General features: G+C 33.5%; 1 protein-coding gene across 2 annotated transcripts; it reads right to left on the reverse strand.

The window, feature by feature from the left end:
* Positions 1-7231: 7231 nt before the first annotated feature.
* Positions 7232-23471, reverse strand: LOC133185484 (non-POU domain-containing octamer-binding protein-like). Of its 2 annotated transcripts, XM_061320735.1 has the most exons (8): positions 22911-23470; positions 21707-22008; positions 20691-20983; positions 20460-20544; positions 20092-20170; positions 19413-19520; positions 15375-15428; positions 7232-7868 (listed from the first exon to the last, which is right to left on the reverse strand). In XM_061320735.1, the coding sequence occupies exons 1-8, from the start codon at positions 23436-23438 to the stop codon at positions 7656-7658; spliced, it is 1662 nt and encodes a 553-aa protein (XP_061176719.1). In that variant the 5' UTR covers positions 23439-23470; the 3' UTR covers positions 7232-7655. The 2 variants fall into 2 exon arrangements, with proteins under 2 accessions (XP_061176719.1, XP_061176720.1); XM_061320736.1 differs by lacking the exon at positions 15375-15428 and having other exon boundaries at positions 22911-23471.
* Between the last annotated feature and the right edge of the window lie 514 nt (positions 23472-23985).

The raw sequence follows: 23985 nt of genomic DNA on the forward strand, positions 1-23985 counted from the left end.
CAAGTAAACCGTTGATCTTTCATAAATTACTGATGTCGTACGACCTCATCAAGAATGAAGATTTATTTCCGATTTTTAGTGGCATATCAATATGGGAAATATATCGGCAAAAGAATCAATGTTAAATTGATATATTTTTATTTTTTTGAAAGTTTTTTGTAATTTTTTTTAATTTCATGAGGCTTAAAACAAAGTGTACAAAAATGTGTTATTTCGAATCTATTTAAACAAATCTGAAATACAACAGCTGACTGAATTTGTCCGTCATCTTTCTATTTATGCCCCTGACACACTATGAAAAAAAAACAATCAAACAACTAAATGAAGTCAAATATCTTTTTTCTACTCTAAATCTTTTTCATGGCTTTTCAAAAAAATCTTGGCTAACTTTCCATTTGCCACACAATCACATGACCAGTTAGGTCTTTAAAAAGGTCGAAACATTTGTCTTTTAGAATACCGTTTCATATTGAACAAGATATATAAATACCAGAGCTACTTTATTCTATGGTTTTCGCAAAAATATCTTTTTTGAATGTAACATTATATTTTCTTATCTTGCATTAATTAAATTATATTCCCTTACCACGTCTCCCCCCTCCCCCTCCCACCATCTAAAAAACTTACCTGTAGTCTTGACAGAAAAATAAAAAAGTCTATTTAACAAACCTTGTCCCAGAAGCTTACCTGTGATTTATGGAAGGCGACTGGAATGAAATGTATAATTTGAAGACATTTAACGGCAAAATGGCACCAATTCATGGACATCGCCAAAATATGAATTCACTTAGCCACGATGAAAGTATTATGATTATGATAATATTAAATAAGGAGGCTGGGTGGTCAACAAATTACCATACACATCCAATTTTGATTTCTTGCCTTAAAAAATTATTAATTAAAGAAAAGAATGTTCTACCTAAAATATTTAGTGCAAAATTTACCCATTTTAGTTCAGAACTTAACTTTTTCAGGAAGTTTGAACAGTCCAGGAAATCGACACCACCATTCAGCCTCCTTTAATCATATCCTAACAAATGCTCTAAATAAATGATTAAACATATATCACCAATAGGCCATCACATTTCATCTAGCTCAGAATCAATGAGCACAGAAACACCAAAATATATACACACAGTCATACAAATATATTTATTGGCTTTCTTAATACAATGAATTTCTGGTCTTAATCATTTTCAAAAAAAATATTCACATTAACACTGACTGTTAGGTTGAATCTGGCAAAGTTGGAAAAGGAAAAACTTTTAAAAAAAATTAACGGATAAATAATGTACGTTCAAATCGATAACTGAACATGTTAAGTTCAAAAGTTATCCAACTTTTACAATAAATCTTCAGACTTTCGTATTTCTTTAAAAATCCACAAGTTAACCCTTTACCTATCACCACAAGTTAACCTTTTACCCAACAAATATTTTGTTATGATATAGTTATTTAGGTAATATCCTGGATTTCTTTAGCACAGTTATAGACGATAAGGGCAAAATAACAACACCGAGATGACTTCAGACTTTCCGTAGTCAACTTTCCTTATTAGTCCCCTACCGGTGAAACCGGAGGGGACTATAGGGTTCCTCTGAGTCTGTCCGTCCGTCTGTCTGTCCCTCTGTCCCACTTGGTTTTCCGCACTTTTTTCCTAAACGCTTGCAGATATTGAGCTGATTTTATCTTGATGAGTTACAGATCAAGTTTGCATTTCGCTCCGCTTCATTGATTTTTGACGGAATTACGGCCTTTTCAATTTTTACGAGTTTTCCGCAATTTTCTTCTAAACGCTTGTAGATATTGAGCTGATTTTTGGTATGTGGCTTTACCTTCATTAGTTATAGATCAAGTTTGCATTTCATCCCGCTTCATTAATTTTTGACGGAATGCTTGTTTATGTAGATACATTCCGCTATCACCTGCATATGGTGTTTACATCTCCAATCTTATATGATACTCAAGAACATGTCCTGGGCACGATCGACTTTTAAACAGAGGCAGGCTACTGACAGATAAGTTGATGTTAAAGGGATTTCAACAACTTTGTTTAAAATCAGCAATTCCTTAATTCTATGATCGTCATAATGACCTTGTTAACATATTTATAAAACATGACTGCGTTATATTTTAGTTTATGTGTTTCATACCACTAGTTAGACCTTTGTTTTTATTCAACGGAATGATCCGTCTACCTGATCAATACATAAGGCTCACGGCGGGTGTGACCGGTCTACAAGGAATGGTTACTCCTCCTAAACACCTGATCCCACCTCTGAAATATCCGGGGTCCTATTCTCATATTTGTAGAGTAAGTAGGTTTTTTGAGATCGATCACCGTTTATTATCTTCACTTTTTTTCATAATAATTAGGTAAGTGGGAAAATGATTAAACAAAACAATTTATATTCCATTAAACAGTCATTCTACGATAAATGGACCAATTCAGGATATAAAACATATGAAAAGAATTATTGTTTCAAATAGCAAAATGAACATCATAATTCTCTAAAGGACATATCAGTGAACTTGAAAAAAAATTGTCCACAAATCTGGTATCGTTAACTTTTTACAATTTCAATATACCATTGATTTTAAGGTAATGTTAAAAGTTAATGTTTGATCAAGTCTTATTATTTTAAAATAAAGCTGAATTTGACCAATTTTACATTTCTGGTGTTCAGTATAAAATGCTAAAAAGTATGATTCATGAACTCTTGCATGAATCCGAAATTAAGTTAAAATTTCGGGAAAAACATCCTTACGGAAGTTAATCGTTACGGAAGTTACTAGTTATTCCCAGCAATCAAAGTTAAAATTCTCGGCAAAGTTAAAATCAAAGTTTGTTTTCTGATATTAAACGAAAGTATGAAGCATTTCGCTCCCAATTTAATAAAGAAATTTATACATTTAATGCAAAACCTTTCCTGACATACCGTTACGGAAGTTAAATTTTTAAAGAATCGATGATATTATGTTCCGTGGTCACTTTTCAGATAAGTTTCAGTTCTTTTTGAAATCTGCATTCTGTGCGTGAAATTTAAAACAAAATCGTTACGGAAGTTAATCGATTTTTAGCGACATGCTATGATTTCGCATGAAAGAAGATCCATGCATTTCTTTGCAAGAATTGGTTTGATTGCTTTTTATATAGGAAGGATATTTTTTTTTAAACATTCATTGCAATCTATTCGGAACGCTTTTACGGCTGAAAATTGTAAATAAATGAAGCGACATTATAAGATTTGCAGTGGACTACGTTTTTAAACATTACATTATGTTCAAATCAAAACTTTAATTGCACACATATCGGTAAATATTCACAAAACCATGTGTGTATGTTAAGTCTTAGAGTTGAAATCGATCTTTAAATTTATAGTTAAAGCAATATGAGCTGTATTTTTGAGAATTTTATTTTGCTGTTAAAATGTGCTGTTATGATAAATCTGTACGTAATTGAAACCATTTATGATCAATTAGACTGAATTTAAGTATCAAATTTTTTCAAAAGAAAGATTTCTGTACAATGGAATGTATAGTATTATATAACAAATCAATATTGTACAGGACGACAATAATGTAATTTTGCTTAAATCAAAGCTTAAAATTGGTTTTTCCATCGAAAATATAAACAAGAAAAGTGTATAAAGGTTCTTTTTTCTGTCATTGAAATAGTTACTTACAAAATTGCAACAAAAATTTCCGATATAAAAGTTGCAGCTCATATTGCTTTAAATTACAACGGTAAATTTGTGAGCAACATAAAAAATGCTTAATTGGGCATGTTTTTGTAGAATGACTGTAAATTGGTCAAGTTTCCTTTTGATATATTGAAGGGTGTGCATTAACGCAAATTTCTGCAATAAATTTGTGCGACGCAAAAGAAAAATATATTATTAACAAATAAATAAAATGGAAAAGTTAAAAAAAAAAAGACAAACCCATATGCTTTGATAGTCACACGTTTATCGTGGATTTATCAACCTGCAATCAACTTGGGCCCATCCTGGTGGCCAAATCCTGTGTACGAGGCAAGCAGAATTTTACATTTTTGGTTTAAGACTTTAATATTAATATGCAAAGGATTCATCTGCTAAATTCCCAGAACTTAAAAAATATAAAATATATTCAATATTTGAACTCAGTCCAGCTAAGACATGAAACCTGAACCCTGTGGACAATTAAGGACAGATGATAAAAACAATTTTTTATAAAAAATCTTGAAAATAACAACTAAAGTCATGTTTATATAAGTAAATTGAATAAGTTTAACCGCATAGATTTTCATTTTTCTTTTAAAATTTCACAATAATTGGATTTAAAGTGACAAAAATTTGTATAGATTAATAAGGATAGTTGCAAAAAGGTGGACTTGTGAACATCGTAGAAAGTTCCCAATTTCTTAATATTTTAGAAATTTAATATTCTAATCATTTAGAACCAAAATAGGTTAAAAAATATATACCAATCCAGGCATCCATTTTTTTTTTGTATCATCTGTCCTTAAGTTTTACAATTTTCATTGCATGTTATTACCAAGCCAAAGTTTATTAGCTGAATTTCCAGAAAAGAAGGAGATATAAAAAGATATGGCTCATTGCCAATGTATGAGCAACTTAGTCTCAACCTGGGAAGAGGAAATTGGTAAAATAGTAGTCTCAGAAAAGAAGCTGAAAATGTTTTTTTAACTAATCAAGAATGACTCATAATGACGATTATAGCAATTGGTCACACTGATACATGTAATCGTAAAAAGTTTGGCATCGTCATTTTTAGACAAAAGTACTACTGTTCATACGTAATGTTCATATGTGCCTCTATAAAACAATGCAAACATTAATTTTATGCTTCGGGGGGGGGGGGGGGGGGGGGGGGGAGTGATTATGTGATATGAAAGCTCATAGACACTGGACAGACTACCAGACAAGTTTATAACTATGAATTCTTTCACCAAATTACCCCTTCTTTTTATAACCCACAGTCCTAGCCCAGCTATTCAACTGGGTAAACGGTTCTAGGTCTATGCAGCTACAACGATTTATACTGTGTTGTCCAATTAGAGTTTTACTGATAACAGAACTCATGTAAATTCAAATCCAAATTTCTTGTAACTGCCTAAAATAAAATTTTCATCTATGTTTTTTTCTTTTTTTTTTATTTTGTTGTTGTTGTTGTAATGTATATTCTGTGCAATCTTAAATTCACGGTCTTAAATGATCTTTAAACAAAAATTGAAAACTGAACCAATCTTAATGCTGCTCTTCGATTGGCTTCAGATATTACAAGAAGGATTTTTTTTATGACAAAGACAATCCACATATACTTCTAAAACAAATTATGATGGGGAAAAAACATCTTGAATATATGCTTAGTAATTTTTGTGTATTTGTTTTTGAATAACACAAGAATTTTCATCATTTGATATCTATTCAAAACCCCTGGTAATGCATGCTGGTTTTTTGCCCATGAACATCTGATGGTTCAATAATTTTGAATTCAAAATATCTTGAAAAATTATCAGTGGGTATGTTGCGTATAGCTTTAAGCTTTCGCAGGATGGCAAACGAAGAACACTCTCTTGTAATTAAGGCATTATTTGTTTCAATAACATAAAATCCACAACATAAATAAAAATGCAACCCTCTACCCATGAAAATACGAGCATGTTTCTTAAAGATAAGCCTTATTATTTCATGCTGAAACTAAGAAGCAAGTCTCTTTTTCTTCTTTTTGTTGACGAACAAAGAGAAAAATAACTATAATGTTATTCTCTCATTTTGAGCAAGTGCCATTTGCTACCAGTATTCCTTTGAGCACTTTAATCCTTGAGTAACAGATGTATTTTGGAGAATGCAGTCTCACACATGGTGTAGTAGTAAGACAGATCTCTCCATTTTCTAGCCTCTTTAGAACCAAGTTCATATTATCAGAAAATGGCCCTGCCTCTGGACAAATTAGTCGGTTGTCTTTCTCGGTCAAACTTCAATCCTAGACGTCATGCTTTCATTTCCACATAAAGAAGTTCCTTTTTCAGACTTTACGTATTGGAGTGTGGGCTTTGTAAAATTGCAGTGCTCTTATGTTTGACAGGGAAAAAAAGTACATTCAGCAATATTTTTAGCACAATCCTTGATCCCAAAAATAAAAATAGGTGCAATAAATGTTAGTACCAGTTCTATCAATAAATAAAAAAAAATGGAGGCTTTTCTCCTTACAAAAATGTTGTTTCATAATAGGAAAAATATTCATGAAAAGTAATAATGTTATGTTTTATGAAATAATACATGGAGAAGGGAGAAAATTATTTCTAATAGTTATGTGGTCTCAAGTCCAACCAACATTGAATTGTACACTAAAATTAAACAATTTTGTCAACAGATTACTTCATTAATACAGAGGGCTCACGATAAGGGGTGCTTACTTCTCTTTGGCACCTGATCCCACCTCCATTTCTAGTTTGTATTCTTCACTGGATTTATGAAATTGATTACTGTTTGTTACCTTCATCTTTTACATTTCATTTTTTCTGAATTTTACAAGGCCAAGTAAGGCACTTAGTGAACTTGGCTCTTATGATAAGGATGCTACACTTGCAGGTTCAAAATATAATTTAGATCTGATGAAATCTGTATACAAATTTTGGGCCATTAAAAAGGTTAGGTAAAAAAAGAACCATTGTTGCCTCTACAAAGGAAAGATAAGCATGTGGTTAATATATCACTTAATAAAACTTAAGTCCATTTTTGGTAATATCAAATAATTGCCAAGAGCTATATATTTCTAGATCTGCATTTTCTTACTGGCTCTGGCACAAGTCCAATCCCCCTTTCTTCAAATAATCTTAAATGGTTAATTGTGTATGGAAGTTTTAACTCAAAGGCTGGTTGGCAATCCAACTTCTGTTGCAGCAGGTTTGGACCCTCTTGTGCCATTGTAACTGAGATTTTTTTTTCAGGAACATCAGTTAGGAATTGAGAATCCCCCCCCCCCCAATTGCCAGTAATTTTTCTAACTATGCCTCACTTTGAAAACCATGCTACATCCTAGCATTATTTTTAATTATGGGATAAGAATGAAAATGCAACCCCCTTCCCTTTTTGACGTTCTTTGAAGAGCTACAAGTTATGAGTTTCTACCTAGTAACTCTGCTGGCAAACTGTAAATTACTTAATATGTTAAAAATACTTGCTAATGTTTTAATCACATGAAAAACTTCAACCTCAGCAGCTTATATAGACTCAAATCTTTATTAGTGTATGATACAATGAATTACAAATAATGACATCAATTATCAAGAAATACATGACACGATTTTTTGCTTTCATTTAATACACAACATGTACTATGTTAAAGTTTGCTTTCAAGTCAAAAGCAAAGTAATATGTAGTTCTATTTTCTATGGCTTAGAAATGGCTAAAAGTATTCCTCTTCCATATAAAAATAGCTATCTACAGGATAAAATATTTTTTTTTTATTTTAGAAAATAAGCAATAACAGATTTCTTCTTCAGAGTTATGAACTTTAAATTCTCCGAAGTATAGTGCTAAAATATCTGTAAATCCAGCACTTTACAACAATCCATGGATAAAATCAGATCATAAGTCAAATCACTATATTTTCCATGCGTTTTCATGATGCGAATAAACACTAGCTTAAAATCTCCTCATTCTCTTCATATCTCCATAGTCATCTCTGGGACCGCCTACATTCCCCATATCTCTTCTCCTATCATTTCGATTCCCCATCCCACCCATATTTCGGTTATTACCAAACATACCACCTTGGTTAGACGCATTGCCACCAGGGTGACCTCCGAAATTGGATGAGCTACCTCCAAAACTACCAGCATTAGAATCAAAACGATTCTGTATCATTGTCAAAATAACATTCAGAAAAGTGTTCAGGAATGTTTGTATGGGTTTTAATTAAAGTAGAAGGATATCCAATGGGCAGAAAATCACACATCGGGAACATTTCAGGTATCATCGAAGGGCATCCAAGTGAACATCGGGGAAAAAAGAAAAGAAAAAAAAATATCATTAGTTAGAATCTCTTACCAGTAACCTTGCTTTACAGAGTTGATGTGTGGAGAGGTCCATACTCATTTCTGGGAGTAACCATTAGACAGGACAGCAACACTACGGTCTGGTGATATTTATATCAATCCAGGGGATAAAAGTTAAAACTGTCGAAGTCAGGACATGAAATGGTCTGTTCAAATTGCAGCACCAATTCACTTTGCTCAAGTTTTAACCAAAAAAAAAAAAAAAAAATCAACACTATAAGAGTATTTTACATTCACTTTGCAATCAATGTCTGTTAAATTCTCTAATAATCTCTTATCCCCCCCCCCCCCCCCAAACCCATTGATTTCTTTCTCTCATTTTCCCTCTTTAATGGACGTTTAAAACTAAAACCCAGCACTGTCTTCAACTGTGTACTGGACACTCAGCAAAATGAAAGTTCACATCAAATACAACATGTATATCCATGTTAACACAGCAATGCATCAGATGTATTCAATCATATGCATCAGCAATAAAAATTCAATTAGCAGACATTGTATACTTTAATGAAATGTCCAATTAAAGAAAAATTAAATGAGAGATGTTTGAAATCAGCCTTCAAAACACCAATTAACAATTCAAAGGTTATTACTTCCAATATCACCCTTGCTGTATCTCAAAAAACACATACACTTCACAACATTCAGCTTTGATTTTAGAAAAATTTTTTTGCTGAAAATCGGACAAACCCCTCAACATGCTCAATGTTATGTTCTAACCAACGCTCAAGATACAAGTACCTCTATTAAATAGCTACACATCCAATACTTACAGGGAAAGGAGATAATAATGTTTTTATCATGTAAACCATGGCATAGTCTGACATCAATATGTGTTTTTAATTATTTGTATAAATTTTTCTTGCATATGATGCAAAATCCATTTAACTGGAACTGTTTTCATTGATCTCAAAGGCAAATTGTTTTACTTTCTTACCTAAAATACATCACAATTTTCCTTCAGATTACAAGCATACACTTCTCCAACATATCAATAGTCTTTTCTGACACAAAAATATCAGAATAGCAATATTCTTTTTTTTCTTTTTATTAATCACTTAATGTCAGACCAGTAGTAGTGTTGCAAGTCACTATCATTTAACCAGTTACTTCCCTCTGATCTGAACCTCCACACATTTCTTTAATACACAACAATCATTTGGTTGATTCCTGCAATAAACTTTACATTACATGGTTAAATTATATTAACTACAGTTCAGCACATTACAAATTATTACATACCAATAGGCATATCATTTGCATCATATAATAATAAAAGCCACAATGTTGCTTCCATGATGTCTCAATCCATTTCCACAAAACCGTTGTCAAAGAATTAAATCTTAAAGAATGTAGTGGCATGTCTAAAATAAAATTCAGTGTTTACATGCTTACATTCACTTCAGCTTTATTCCATCTATCAGAAGTAAAATAATAACCAGACCTGTACTTCATAATAAAACAACCATACAAAGAGAATTCAAGAACAAATCCCTCTCCAATGACGGGTGCTGACTTACTATTATTGTACTTTTAGATCAAACATGATGTCATACGATTTCTTACTTGTACCGTTACAACTTATATGTACACAACAACAAAAAGACTCCATTAAGGTTTATTCCATTTGGTTATTATTACATATTCAATGTTTTATTGACTGTTTTTCTACAGGGTCCTGTACCCTTTCATTTTGGAATTCAAAAACTGAAAAGTAGCAAAATTGGGAAACATTGTATCATGTTTTACTGTGAAAGAAGGATAGATTGTAACTCTTAATTAATATTCACATTATTATGAACTATCTGAAAATTTAGGAAAGAGATTTTTATTAAAATGAACTAAAAACTCAACCTGCTTGTCATTTGTGAATTTTTACCTTCATTTTGGGGGGAAAAAAGAGTCACTTTTAAACAGAGACTGGGTCCTTCTACTGGACCTGCATTGAACAGGTATTGTCAAATAGGTTCTCAAAATTTAATAGTAACCGTCAGGAGAGAGACACTCAAATCATATTTATTAATAAGTTATTGGATGGTACATGTCTTTCTTTCAAATGAGACAGCCATTTCATGAAAATATTTTGGCAAATTGTATTCCTTGGCAAAGGAGCACATATTTTTTCTTAAATTTACATAAGTATTGTAAGCTTAAACAAATTGCCAATACTGGTGATGAATAAAACAACATGTTCTACTCTGCACTGAGTAAATATTATATCAATAATACTTTTATCTGCAATTCAGTGGCTCCAAAATCTAGAATTCCACTTAATAGACACCTTAAAAATTTAAACATGTACATTTTCAAATTACATATTTAACTGCAAAGTATGAAATTCTTTAACACCACAACTTGGAATCGCATTATAAACACAACACCAGAGACATCACTGCAACATTGTAGGGCTGAACATTTTGTGAACACTTCAAGCATGATGCAAAAGATATGTCTGTTATGTTTCAGTATTCAAATCATCAAAATCATTGTTTACCAAATTATTGATAAAATTATGTATGCAAAGAAAGTAAAACATGAAAATTAAATGTTAAAAACCAATGAAGCATCATAAAAAAGTATGGATAATGGCAGATTCTCTCCAGTCTAAAAATCAGGCAATTTTTGGGGGTCATTAGCACTGACATTCATATTATGTTTTTCAAAGAATATTTTTGAATGTGTGCTCAATTCGCCCTGGCTTAAGCCCCCGTTCACGCATAGACGCCGCTTCTACTACGATCAAAGCGTGGCCGAAAACGTGGCCGATCGTGACAAATTGCAGGAGAAACGAAGTGGAGTCTTTATAAGCGCAGTATGATCGCGGTAGAGTCTTCATGATCGGAGAGCTCTACGCTCTCGCCACGCTTCGGGGTAAAGTCGTAAAAAGAGCGTAGTAGAAGCGCCGTAATCGTACAAGCAGCGCGGAAGCATCGTGGAGAGATCTTCGTGATCGTGGTAAAAGCGCAGTAAAAGCGTAGTACGATTGGGAACTTATCAAGTATACGCTCCTACAGCACTCCGAATACGTTTTTACTACGTTCCCACTACAATCTCTCTACGTTCCTGACGATCCTACGAAGACCTACAATGACCTTACGCCGATCATACCACGACCTATCAGGCAGCAGTTTGTTTTTATAGCGCTGATATTTGTCCAAGCATCATCTGTCAACTACATGTAAAGGGTTACACTATACTTGACGATCATTTGCAGCTGAGACTTCGAACTTTTCACATCTTGTTACAGTTACAATTAAAATGCCCCGTAAACCCCGTGGTAAAGTTTGGACAGAAGTGAAAAATATGTTTCAAACCCAAGATATATATACATCATCGCCAAAATCGTACTAGAAGCGTAATACAATCGTAATAAAATCGGCACCACCGTAGCGATATCGTCGTACAGTCATCTAGGTCTGCGTAGCGTCGTAGTATGATCTTGAATGTCGTAGCGGCAGCGTAGCGTAAACGCAGTAAACGCGACCGCTGGTCGGCAACGGTCTGCGTAACATTGTAGTAGAAGCGTGTTAGCAGCGTGTTTGACGTAGGGGCATCGTAGTACGGTCGTAATGAAGACCATAATTTGCCAAATTGCTCGATTTAGACGCCGATCGGCTCCGATCCGCCCCGATCCAAAACTTTTTCAGATCGTGGCTTGATCGGGATGATCGTCGTAAAGTCGCAGCTCTGTGTGAACGGGGGGTAAGCAGAAATGGGCAGTTTTGCTTCTACTATGGAATTATAAATTTTGTGTTGCATCAAAGTTTGTTCTTTTACTGCATGACAAATTGAATGAATAGACATAACTTGCTACATACTGTTTTGCAATGATTAACATTAACATTTCCTTGATAGTACTGCCCATATAATACAGGCATTTAAGACAATTAATGGCAAAAATCTGGGAATTTCTTGCCAGTGCCTGTCTTTTTAGTATTTTATTTTATTCTCATTCCAGCTACTGATGATGGTCACTTGTAGCTTGGAACAATTTTACCATGACATGAGGCAAAATGTTCTGTAGTAACTTTTGGGATAATATGAAAAATTCTTTGTAGAAAGCTTGGGTCTTTGGTTCAGAGGTCATCAAACCAAAGGTTAATGGTACAAATACTGAAGAATTTCTTGTTGTCATATTATAGTACATGAACTGAATCACTGATACAATTTTGTTTGAACATGCAGAAATTTTTTTTAGGTGCTTAGGCACATATACACCTTAAAATCACCTGAACATTCTAGTCTTGTTAAGACAAAACTCTTGAAGACGGATTTTCATCCCTTTCACTTTAAATATTTTTCATATTGTTTATAAGGTTATGGAGTAAATACTCTGTGAAATGTAAGACAGTGCTCTTTTTGTTTTTTGGTATTTCATAATTTCAAAATGCATTTTACTGTCAATAAGACCATAATAAAAAAAAATCCTAGTTTCTGATCCATTTTTTGTTTGGAAAAATTGTGGTGGGTGGGTGGATTTTATCTTTTATTTGATATTTTTGGTTGACCTTGTCATTTGGTGCAGTTATCTTTTATACCAGAATAAGTCATTGTCAAGTTCCATTTAAATGTACATATCTCTTATTTTACAACCTCATCAATCCTTCACATTCAGTGATCCTTGTTTAATACATATTACTGAAAACACCACCCGTCAGGTGTCAAAATCATGGTAACATTATTTGCAAGACTTGAAACAAAAGCTGAATGTTATGTTGTATACTGATTCCCAAACAGAATCAAGATGTAGAAATACTAAAATTTCCAAATTTTGATTGTGAAAACAGAATTATAAAAAATCAGGGTAGATGGTGATGAAAATCTAGATTTTTTTTATTATGGCCTATTGGAAAAACAATGCCTACTCCAGATAAGCATGATAAGAAAAAGATTTTTCCAGTTTAGCAAAATTCAACTTTGCCGATTTCGCTATTTCAATATTCAGTATATTCAATATTTTTCATGGATAAAGTCATCAGTTAAAATAAAAATTACGATTAATTTAAGCATCTTATCAAGAAAATAAATTACAAGAAGGTTTAATAACTAGAAAAACTGACAAAGTCATACAGGTCTCATGGTATACTTACATTAACATGATTGATAAACTTGACCTTGCCTTTGAGCATTTGGCCTTTAAATCTATAGGGGTTTCTTTGAATTGTGTAATGATAAGAATTTTGGAATACTCTCGGACTTGTTTCACAGATTTGTATCACATAATAAGTGTCTTTAAAAATATATTCTTCACTTCAGATACTTATATGAAGTCTATAGGCTATAAAATGTTGAAGGTATTGCATTAAATTGGTCATATAAAAAAGTTCACCCTTCAACCTTGACTTTAATGAAGTATTCTCATAGTCTACAGATACTTTCCTTCGATCACTCTCCTCTAAACTTTACATTATATATAGAAAGTCTGTGATTATGAAAATGTCATAGTTACTGCATCATAGTGATCATTTCAATTATCTCGACCTTTGACCTTGGTTCAAATAACCCCCTATTCTCCAGAATTTTGTTTGTCTTACCATTCTCTACCTATGTACAGTACAATTTGTTTATTATCATAGTTTATTTGTCAGGCCAAAACTTTATAATAAGCGACTTTTACAATAACCATAGTTGGCTGAAATTCATGTCGGACGGCTGACGATACGACGTTTGTATAAATTATTGGATGTATTATACATCTTACGTTACATATAATTTCGATTTTTTAGGTTTATTTGAAATACAAGTTAATTGACATATCATTTCACAATATGTACTTACTGTTTCAACTTTTTATTATAAATAAATTCACTTAAATAAAGCTTAATACGCTTCAAATTCAATCTTCTAGATCCCTTGGCATCCATGTTGTTTATTTTGATCTACTTTCATTTTTTATTTATGGTCAATTCAAATTACTAATGTTTCGTTCCGGGCTTTTTTTTTTTTTTTTTTTTGGTCACATATTAAATAAATTAACACAGCAACAAAGCATGCATTCAAATTGTTTCTTTTATTCATCCAAAGTAGACATAAAAAAAATTACCTATTTACACTTAATGTCGCCGTAATTAAAATTAATTGATACACTGATGAGCATATGCATTCAAAGCCGCTTGGACAGACTGGTGAAAGAGTTAATTTCACTTAATTATTTCTTTAATTAATCGGGTAGTTTTGTAAATGTAATTAACTATGAACATTGATCCAGACACCAAGCGTAAGAAAGCTTGGGTTAATATTGACACTAAATTTAGTTTCAACACATTTGGTAAAACGTATTTATTACGAACGTACAATTCAGGATTAACATAAGAAGAAAATAAGTTATGAAAAAAAAGAGTTCGTGTTATCCTGTCATGTACTTCATGAAATAAACAGACTCCCTGTCAATCGCTCAGGTAAGTGCACTGAAGTGTGACTAATCTCCCCAGTCTTTCACTATCGGCAAATTTCAAAGAGAAAATCGAGCCATTGTGTATAGACAAGCGACAATGCATGAACCACAGGTGTAGATAGGTGTTATCTTTTGTTTTGTTGATTGTCCCAAGAGTGAAAAGGTGTGAAAAAAATATTACGGACAGACATTTTCTATTATAGTAAGCGAAGTGTATACTTTTACCTATGATAATAACAGACAAAATTTATAATGAATTATTAAGAAATGGTTTTGTGTTTCAGATATCTATGATAAAAAAAGAAGTATGATATAAAACCGGTATGATAAAAAATGAATTGTACTGTACTACTTTTGAAGTTTGTAGGTTACAATTCTAACATTGCATCACAATGGTCACACCAGTAATTTCAAGTCACAAACCAAAAAAGTCCCTTGAGCAACTGTTAAGCTATGTAGTTAAGCATGAAGAAGACTGTAGGATAAAATATATATACAATTTAAGATTGTGTTAAAATTTTGACTTTGACCTTGACCTTTGTCCTCAAAATCTGCATCTACTCTAACCAGTCTGTAGATTGAAAGGTACTCAATTTATTGCATCACATAGATGTTTTGACAGGCAGATGTAGTGATTATTAAAAGGCATCCACTTCTTGACACAGGGCTTTAAAAAATCAATATGATTCAATGGACCATATTTTATGAAGAATGGCCATCTGTTCTGGGTTTTTTTTTTTTATTGCCATTTTACCTTATGTTGTTTTGGACTGAGAATAAACCCATCACACATTTGATAAACAATAATTAAATAAATCATAAATGAATAAATATATTTTGCACAAAAATAAGCCCACCCAACACAGCGATTAATCACATTCCCTATTTGTGATTAACCACAAGATACATTACCATTTTGTTGTCTCCCTTATCACTTCCCTTTTTGCCAAAGGAACCGCTTGGCATCTATTGAGGAAGACGTAAATATTTATAACAATGTTTATCACCTAGCATCATATTGTAACAAGATCCTCAAAGTTAGCAATAAAGAGAGGTTCTTTCAGATGTATTGACAAAATTTGTTCCCCTTAAACTCATTAAATGTTCTCTTTTGAATCAAACCTCATATTACCAGAATGATACTACATTACTTTGAGAACCTTGTAAAACATGGCAAGATGTAACCCCTAACCAATGTAAAATAAATCTAGCTATAAAATATACGATTTTAATTTTTGAAGTAAAATTTTCACCAAATCAGATTTTTTTAAAAACACTTTTCAGAGCAGATCACCTTTTTTAAAAGTACAAAACATTTAACCCCCCCCCCTTTTTTTTTTTTTTTTTTTCTTTTAAAATTTCAGTTCAATGCTACTTTACATTCTGTTCAATTTTAATAAGTAAGTTACATGTACCATGATTGATTTTTAAGATATCAAGGTTGATTTATAATATTTCAATGCTGATTTGTAATTGATAAAATGCCAAATTGTTATATTTTAATGTCTAAGGTATCCAACCCATAATTGCCTCAGATCCAATGAATCTGAATGCATAAAAGATATATATTGGCTGAATACTCAGTATAATTAGACAATCTTCATGCTTTAGTATCAATATGTAAGAGTTGCCTGTGTGGCGCAGTGGTTAGAGCGTCTGCTCTAGAGTCGCGAAGTAAGGAGTTTGATCCTTATGTCGTGGGTTTGAATCCCACTGTGGGATGTGGAGACCGGTCCTTCGGATGAGACCGTATAAACCGAAGTCCCCTGTCACAGTAGGTGCTGGCACGAAAAAGATCCCTCACTGCTCAATGGCCATAGTGCCGAGCAAGTGGTGGCGTCTCCATATGAGTGAAAAATTCTCGAGAGGGACGTTAAACAACATAAACAAACAAATCAATATGTAAGAGTGGAATGTGTCCTAATTTTTGACCTTGTCCTGTCCATGAAAAGTTATCCCCCTTTGCTTTTAATCAATAAAAAAATCAATTCTCAAAAAATCTATTTGTTAAAAAATTAGTTTTCAATCTTTTTTATATTCCTAATAATTCAATACATCTTTCCACTATAGCATTTATTGATATTCTTAATATCTAAATTTTTATTTTCAAAAATTTGCTTGTCCCCATAGACCTCAGTGCAATCTTCATTAATTACTTACTGCTTAGGTATAATATTTTTGAAAATTTCTCTTGGTAAATCCTTTTCTACTCTAAAAAGCTTTGAATTAATATCAGATTATTTAATACATGATGGATATTTATGGTTAGAAAATTAGGTTCTAATATGGGTCGGATACCTTAAGGTGCTAAGTAAAACCAGCATTTACAACTACAAGTTTCCAAAAGCTTATATGAAATCTGTGTAAAATATTTATTTAACAACCTTTATTTCTCTCAAGTTACAATTCAATTTCTTACCATCTTCTAGATCACTGGATTTTCTAAATTTTGCATCTAAACATTTGAAAATGTGTGTTGAAAATTTGTTAATCATTTCTTAACAGCATTTCAGTTTTTCTGAAGTTTGATTCTGAAATGCTCCTTTTTTTGAGTGCTTCATTTGGGGTTTTGAACTTTACCCTGTACTGAACCTCTTCTCATATATTATTAATACACATACAATGTATCATTAATAAATGTATGGCATACCATAAAACAAAAACAAATAAATCAATAAACAATAAAAACAAATGAGAAAAAATTACAATATTGTACTTTGTCTTATCCCCCCCCTCAATATAAAACAAATAACTATAGATATTGTGATACCCCAACTCTCATATGAGTATAATGGCAAAGTCTATATTTTGCTATGGTAAATCCCAAATATCTGTCCAATCAATATATAAAATAAATTAATGCACAAAGGAATATGCAGTAAGTTTCTGTGAAAGTTTCCTTAAATTTTATTCCATGGTAAAGGAGGAGTCGTGGATAAGACTTGGGTATCCCCAATATTGTACAAAGAATGGCAGTGTCCATATTTTGCTATGGGAAAATCCCGAAATATCTGTCTGATTGAAACATAAAATACATATAGATGCACAACGGTAATATGTAATAAATTCTGTGAAATTTTTTGCTAAATTGCATTCAGTGGTGTAGGAGGAATTATGGATAAGAGATGCATACTCCCAATATAATAGAAAGAATATATCTATGTTTTGCTATGGGGAAACCCCAAACATCTGTCCAATCTAAGTGTAAAATAGGAGGTGCACATAGCCACTATGTAATAAAAACTAGGTCTCCTTAATTTTAATACAGTGGTATAGGAAGAGTTGCAGATAAAGAGATGGAAACCCCCAATATTGTAGAAAGAATGACAGTGTCTATGTTTTGCTCTGGGAGAACCCAAATTTGTGTCCTAGCAATAAGTAAAATAGGATATGCCCAATGCTTTTTGTAATAGAGATTTCATGAAAGTTTCAATAAATTGAATTCAGTGGAGTAAGAAAGTTGTGGATAAGGGATGGCTACCCCCAAGTGTAACGAATGGATGGACGAAAGGACATAGGGATGGGCACTTCCACCACTATATCCCCCCCCCCCCCCCCACTTTTTAAGCAGGAGTATATGTTTTCTTATTAACCTTCAATGAAGTATTTCTCAAATGTTCAGGAGTGTGCAATTACCATCGCCTGACACCTGGGCTAGTAAATCTAATACGAAAGTATACCTATATCTACGTCGACTGAATTGATGTATGAATTAGCTTTGTTATAAAATCATAATCTTTAATTCGTTTTAACCTATATGTATTGTGTGTTGCTATCGCCAGTTGTTTCAGTGACAATTATAGTCGATAAAAATAGGGAGAAGTACCTGACAATAACAAAGAGCAAACCATTATTTGTTTTATTTATTTCAACTTAAATGTTTTTTGGAAACCTTTTTGTTATACTTATACATGTATTGTTCTCGGTAGTTAATGGGCTAGTGACTGGCAACCTCGGGCTAGTAACTTTGTTACTGCCACTAGCCCGACAGGCTAGTAACTAATTTTTGTAATTGCACACCTCTGAATGTTTTGTAAATTTATTTTCTATGCCATCCCATGAAATGACACACATTGTCAACAATTTTTCCCCCACTGTGGATTCAGACATTCAGTTTGATTTAAAACTATTCACTGCTTAAATGCCTTCGCGCAGTGTTTAAATGATAGAATATTTTCGAATGTGCTTCCAAAGATTTCTGTAAAATATAAGCCCTAAAACCTGTTTAACTGTTGATCAAGCCCATCATAGCATTTAATAAGATGTTTGAAGACCGATCCTGGTATCATAAATTATAATGATGCCCATACAGGTCCTCATCTTGACAGTCAATGTGCTTCAAAAATAGTTTCATTTTCATAACCTGACTATACTCTATCAAAAACATCTTTCTTTACATTCTTTTGCATTTTTAAGCAGTCTTCAGTCCGGCATTAATTTGACTGGCCATTTTGCAACACACGTATGTTTATTTGTTCCTTCATCCATAATTTGATGATAATATCCCAGGAACAATGCATCAAAACTTATAAATGGATTATGCTTCTCATTGTCATATTTCTGGTTTCTCTTTTCTGTTTTTACATACAAAAATTTGACTGAAGTCACTTGTGTCGTTTGTTATAATGTTGAGTTTTTCAGGAGATCCACCTCTCTTGCTAATGATATTTCTAGGAAATTTACAAAATGTGTCTTGATACAGTAATTTAATACATTTAAAATTTGTCAGTTGATGACACGAAAAAGTGATTTTTTTGCATCCTGTGTAGCCAGACACATTGCTACTGAAAAAGAATTTAGTAAGATGTAATCAAGAAATTTTCTCTCCTGGGCTAGGTTGATCTTCTATATCAAATATACAAACCTCACAGCTCAGTCCTCTGCCAACACCACCTTCATTATGTATTAGCTCAGTGTGGTGAAGTTTTCAGTATAAAACAGAAGACTTACCTGGTCAGCTGTGTCAAAACCCATCCCTGCCGGGGGAGCAGGAGGGGGAGGGAGAGGTGTGCCTCCTCCCGCTCTTTGGCTTTCACCTCTCAGCATGCTTCCACCAGGCTACAAGATATCACATCAAAATAAGCTTAACTGTATTTGTATACTTTTCTTTAAAACATTATGTGAAACAAAATAAATCATTAAGAACTTATTTCGTATGCATCAGTTGCAATGTAAACTTTATGTTGTATGGTTTTAATTTATGCCATGACCATTTGAATCCATTTATGATTTTTCTTAAATCTAATAATCTTTAATACAAACACAGGGTTGTCCCAAAGATTTGAACTAGAAGGTGATCTGGGGTTGCTCTCCAAAGTGCAGGTTGATGGGGAATACCAGAATAACCGGGGTATTATGTCATAATAGGTAGGGAAATTCCCCGGTCCCTGGGGCTTAGGGACAACCCTACACACAGAAACACAACTGACATGAAGAATTCCAAGTTTTTACTCAAAATTCTGAGCCTATAGTAGAGTTTTCCACCACACGCGACCCTGATTACCAAAATCTGAGATTTATAAAACCTCTTCTTCCCACCCTTAATAGCTAATGACCCTAATATCAAGTCCATGGATGATCCTCCACACTGCAAAATCTGCCAGAGTAAAGAGTCTGAAAACCAACTGACCTGGTCCATGCCTGGTCGCCCTCCTCTTATCATCTGTTGTCTGTCATCATCCATCATCAGCCTCTGCTCTTCTTCAAACCTACAGCAGGATTCAATATTTCAAACCAATTAAACTAAAAATTTAACAACATGACAAAGTGGAAATTTTAGATAGGAATGTTTCATTTTTATGGTACTAATAAATCAGCATCCAGAAAAATGTTGCAATATTTTACATTCAACCCCTAGAATTTCCAATCATCACATATAAAAGAATTAAAGTTAAACATCTTCCATTTAATCTTATCACTTCAAAGTTAAATGAAAACTTAATATCTTCTAAAAACTGAATTACGAAACAACACAAACAATATATGCAGAAAACTCACCTGTAGTCAAATTCCTGTCTGCGCCTCATTTTCTCCGTTTTCATTTCCTCTAAGCGACGAAGTTCTTCCTGCTGTCTCAGTAAATCTATCAACAAACAATGTATACCAAAATCTTGTGGGTCTTCTTCATTATTTCAATAAATTAGTGAAAATAGCAAATACTCTTCAAGAATTTAAATATACAAAGTTTTTTAAGAGCAATATATATCCTGTTCAAGTTTTGTGCATTACCTGCTCTAATTTGCTCGGCCTGGAAGTCAAACATGGCTCCTTCCATTTCATTCTCCAATTTCAGTCTCTGTTGGTCCATTTCCTGCTTTACTCTCTCTATCTGTTGTTTTTCCATCTCATCAATCTCTCTGTACTTTAGACCAAATCTGTATTCAAATGATCCTGGGGGTGCAAATCTGGGTTCCTTCTCTCTTTCTGCTTGGTACTGTTGATTTTTTGGCATGAATCTCTCAGAGAGTCCATCTTCCTCATCTTTGGCCTCCAAGTTTTCAGCAGAAATGGGTCGTGGGGACCTAATTAGATAATATATATGCAATAAGTTTAAACAAGAATACACATTTGTTTAAACTTTACCTTTTCAATAAAAGTTTATAAATACATTAATAAAATCACTGATTTTTTTCAATCAGTATGAATATGCCGTCTTTCAAACATTAACTAGAGGTACTGTGAGCAATGAGCTCACAAAATGATACCCCATACTCCCATATGAGTCAGTATAATGGCAAAGTCCATTTTTTTTTGCTACAGAAAACCACAAATACATGTAAATGTCTGATCAGAAAGTAAAATAAGTGCAAAATGGCACTATTTAATAAAGAATATATGAACATCTCATTAAATTTTACTTAGTGGTATAGGAGGAGTTTCAGATAAGAGATGGGTACCCCCCAATGTTATAGAAAGAATGCCTGTGTCCATGTTTTGCTGTGGTAGACCCCAAATATCTGTTTGATTAAAATGTAAAATAGGAGGGACACAAGGATGAAGATTCTGTTTGGAAAGAGGTGCACAATGGGACTATGTAATGAAGATTCTGTGTGTGTTTCATTAAATTTTATTTGGTGGCATTGGAGGAGTTGCCGATTAGAGATGGATACCACCAAGTGTTACGGACATGAGGATGTTATAGTATAGATGGATGGAAGTTGTACAGACAGACACCCCATCACTATATAACCCCCACTTTTTAAACTGGGGGTATAAATATACTCTTGTGCATTTACAAAACTTACGAGGTCAATAGGAACACTCCATCATTTATGCGTTTCAAAGCCTGCTGAGCACCTGGCTTCCTTGCAAATTCTACGATTCCCTCACCAGTAGACCTTCCTCTGTCATCAACTACAACTACTGCTCGTTCTATTTCCCCAAACTGCTGCATGGCCATCTCAAGAAGCTCATTAGAAACAAATGGAGAGAGATTCTTGACTTTGATGGCTGAACCCTGGTTAGAGAATCTTACTCTTAGTGTTCTTCCCTTATGCTGACTTCCATCTAATGCTGCCTTTGCTGCCTCTGCATTATGTCTGTAGTCCTATATCAAAGATACAAAGAATAATTATTAACACTCAATATCCTATAAATATAACCCAAACATAAATAAATGTACGGAAAGAGAAAAAAAGAAAAATATACACTACATTTTACCGATGTTTAATCAAAGACTTGGCATTTTATTACGAACTCAGCAGGTGAAAAAAAAAAACAAAATTGCCTGAAAGCGTTTGATGGTTTAAAATATTTACTGGTAAGTTACAAAGGATATAGTGAGAAAAAAGATCGTTACGCCAACAGAGAGATAACTCTTAGGAATGAAGTTGTCTACAGTGATTTTTTTATAGCCGATTTGGGGCCGAAATTTGGCCCCAGTCCCAATTGAAAATATGCCTGTATTTTCCCATAGTGGAAGTTTTCCCAAAGAAAAACTTACAAAATATGTTATCGAATTCAGTTTATTGCATGTTTTTCAGTGAAGTTCAAGCAGGTTTTGTTGTTCAGCCATGTTTGATTTCTTCATAATTAGATTATTCATATCAATATTGTTCTTGATCAAGTAATTAGATAATTCATACCATGAATAGTCTTGATTTGTTATAACAATTGTGTGTTAAAGTAATACAAAGACAAAAACAAAGCTTTTTGACAATGCTTTTTAAGTGACTGGGTTTTCTGGGAGATTTCCAATTTAGCCTAATTGACGCTGAAATTCCAAATTTTGAGGGCCCCGGCCCCCAGTCCCAAAGTACTGAAAAAAAAAACACTGGTCTAGTACCATATCAAAAATTTTACTTGTCACCTGACATCAGCATGACGAGAGGCAAGCAGATTATGACACCCACTTGTCCTTGGTAGATTTTTACTCTTCCATGACAAGTGGATGAGTGCTTTTTTTTTCTGCATCCTGGATACTCATTTTGTTTATCATTTTTGTCTTACCAAACGTATAAATCCAAAACCTTTGGCCCCATTCAAAAACATCTCTCCAGTTTCACCATATTTGGAAAACAGCTCTTTGAACTCTTCCTCAGATGTCTCTGATGTAACATTGCCAACAAACAATCGACATCTGCCTGTGAACTTTTTGGGCTCTTTGGGGCCAGTATCTTGAGCCATGACATTCATTTGTGGTTCATTTTGCTTAAAACCACCTTGGCCAAATTCAAACTGACCCTGATTTCCTCGTCTATCACCACCTCCTCCCCCACTACCACCACGATTCATTCCCCCGCGGCCTCTATTTCCACCACCCCCTCTACCACCTCTTTGATTCCTGTCGCCTGGGCCACCACCCCTACCACCGCCGCGATATCCTCCACGACCACCGCGTTGGTTTCCTCCACGGTTGTCTTGTGGTTTTCCCTGCTGTTCTGGATTATTTTTGTTTCCCTGCATTTGATTTTTATTATCCTCTGCTTTTGAGTCCTCTTTCTTGGCCTCCATTGGCGGCTTTGTTGGCGAAGACATGTCTGAATAAGAGATAACTTTGTCCCTGATTTGCAGCCACTCTTTGTCAGATAAGATGGCGTCGGTAATGCTCATTAGAAGACGGTTCAAAACGGAAGTACAGTAGCAGATCGTATAAAAACGGAAAACTGGATTAGATCCCTGGGCCCTATAATTACATTTTTAATCTAGTGAGGGAATGTTTGTATTGATGAATATTCTCCATGTACCTTATGTTTTTCTCTATTTTTTCCTTTGCGTATGATTAGGCACGAACAATTGTTTGAAGATATATGATGTTATAAGATAATTTATTAAAATGCAATATACTATCTACAGAAGCATTTGCAGGTCAAACCTCTTCAAGTAGCTAAATAATATGACTCTACGGTAAAAAAAAAGTTCTACTAAGAGACTGTGATTTAAACCATAAAATCCTGACAAAACCCAATCAGGTTTAATGAAATAGGGATGGGGTGGGAGGGGTTGAACGAAAACTTTGAGAGCGGGAATAGCTAAAAATAAGACACCCCCCCCTTTTTTTTTTATGATATACCGGTAGTAAGAA

Source organism: Saccostrea echinata, unplaced genomic scaffold (genome assembly GCF_033153115.1).
Source record: "Saccostrea echinata isolate AGI-Se365-2 ecotype Australia unplaced genomic scaffold, CSIRO_AGI_Sech_v1 ptg000012l, whole genome shotgun sequence".
In the NCBI taxonomy this organism is placed as follows: Eukaryota; Metazoa; Mollusca; class Bivalvia; order Ostreida; family Ostreidae; genus Saccostrea; species Saccostrea echinata.

Coding starts and splice junctions, on each gene's coding strand:
- LOC133185484 (XM_061320735.1), bottom strand. CDS start 23,438: ATGTCTTCGCCAACAAAGCCGCCAATGGAGGCCAAGAAAGAGGACTCA. Junction 20,545..20,690: donor GGCCGAGCAAATTAGAGCAG/GTAATGCACAAA, acceptor GTTTGTTGATAG/ATTTACTGAGACAGCAGGAA. Junction 7,869..15,374: donor ATAAGGGAGACAACAAAATG/GTAATGTATCTT, acceptor ACAATGATACAG/AATCGTTTTGATTCTAATGC.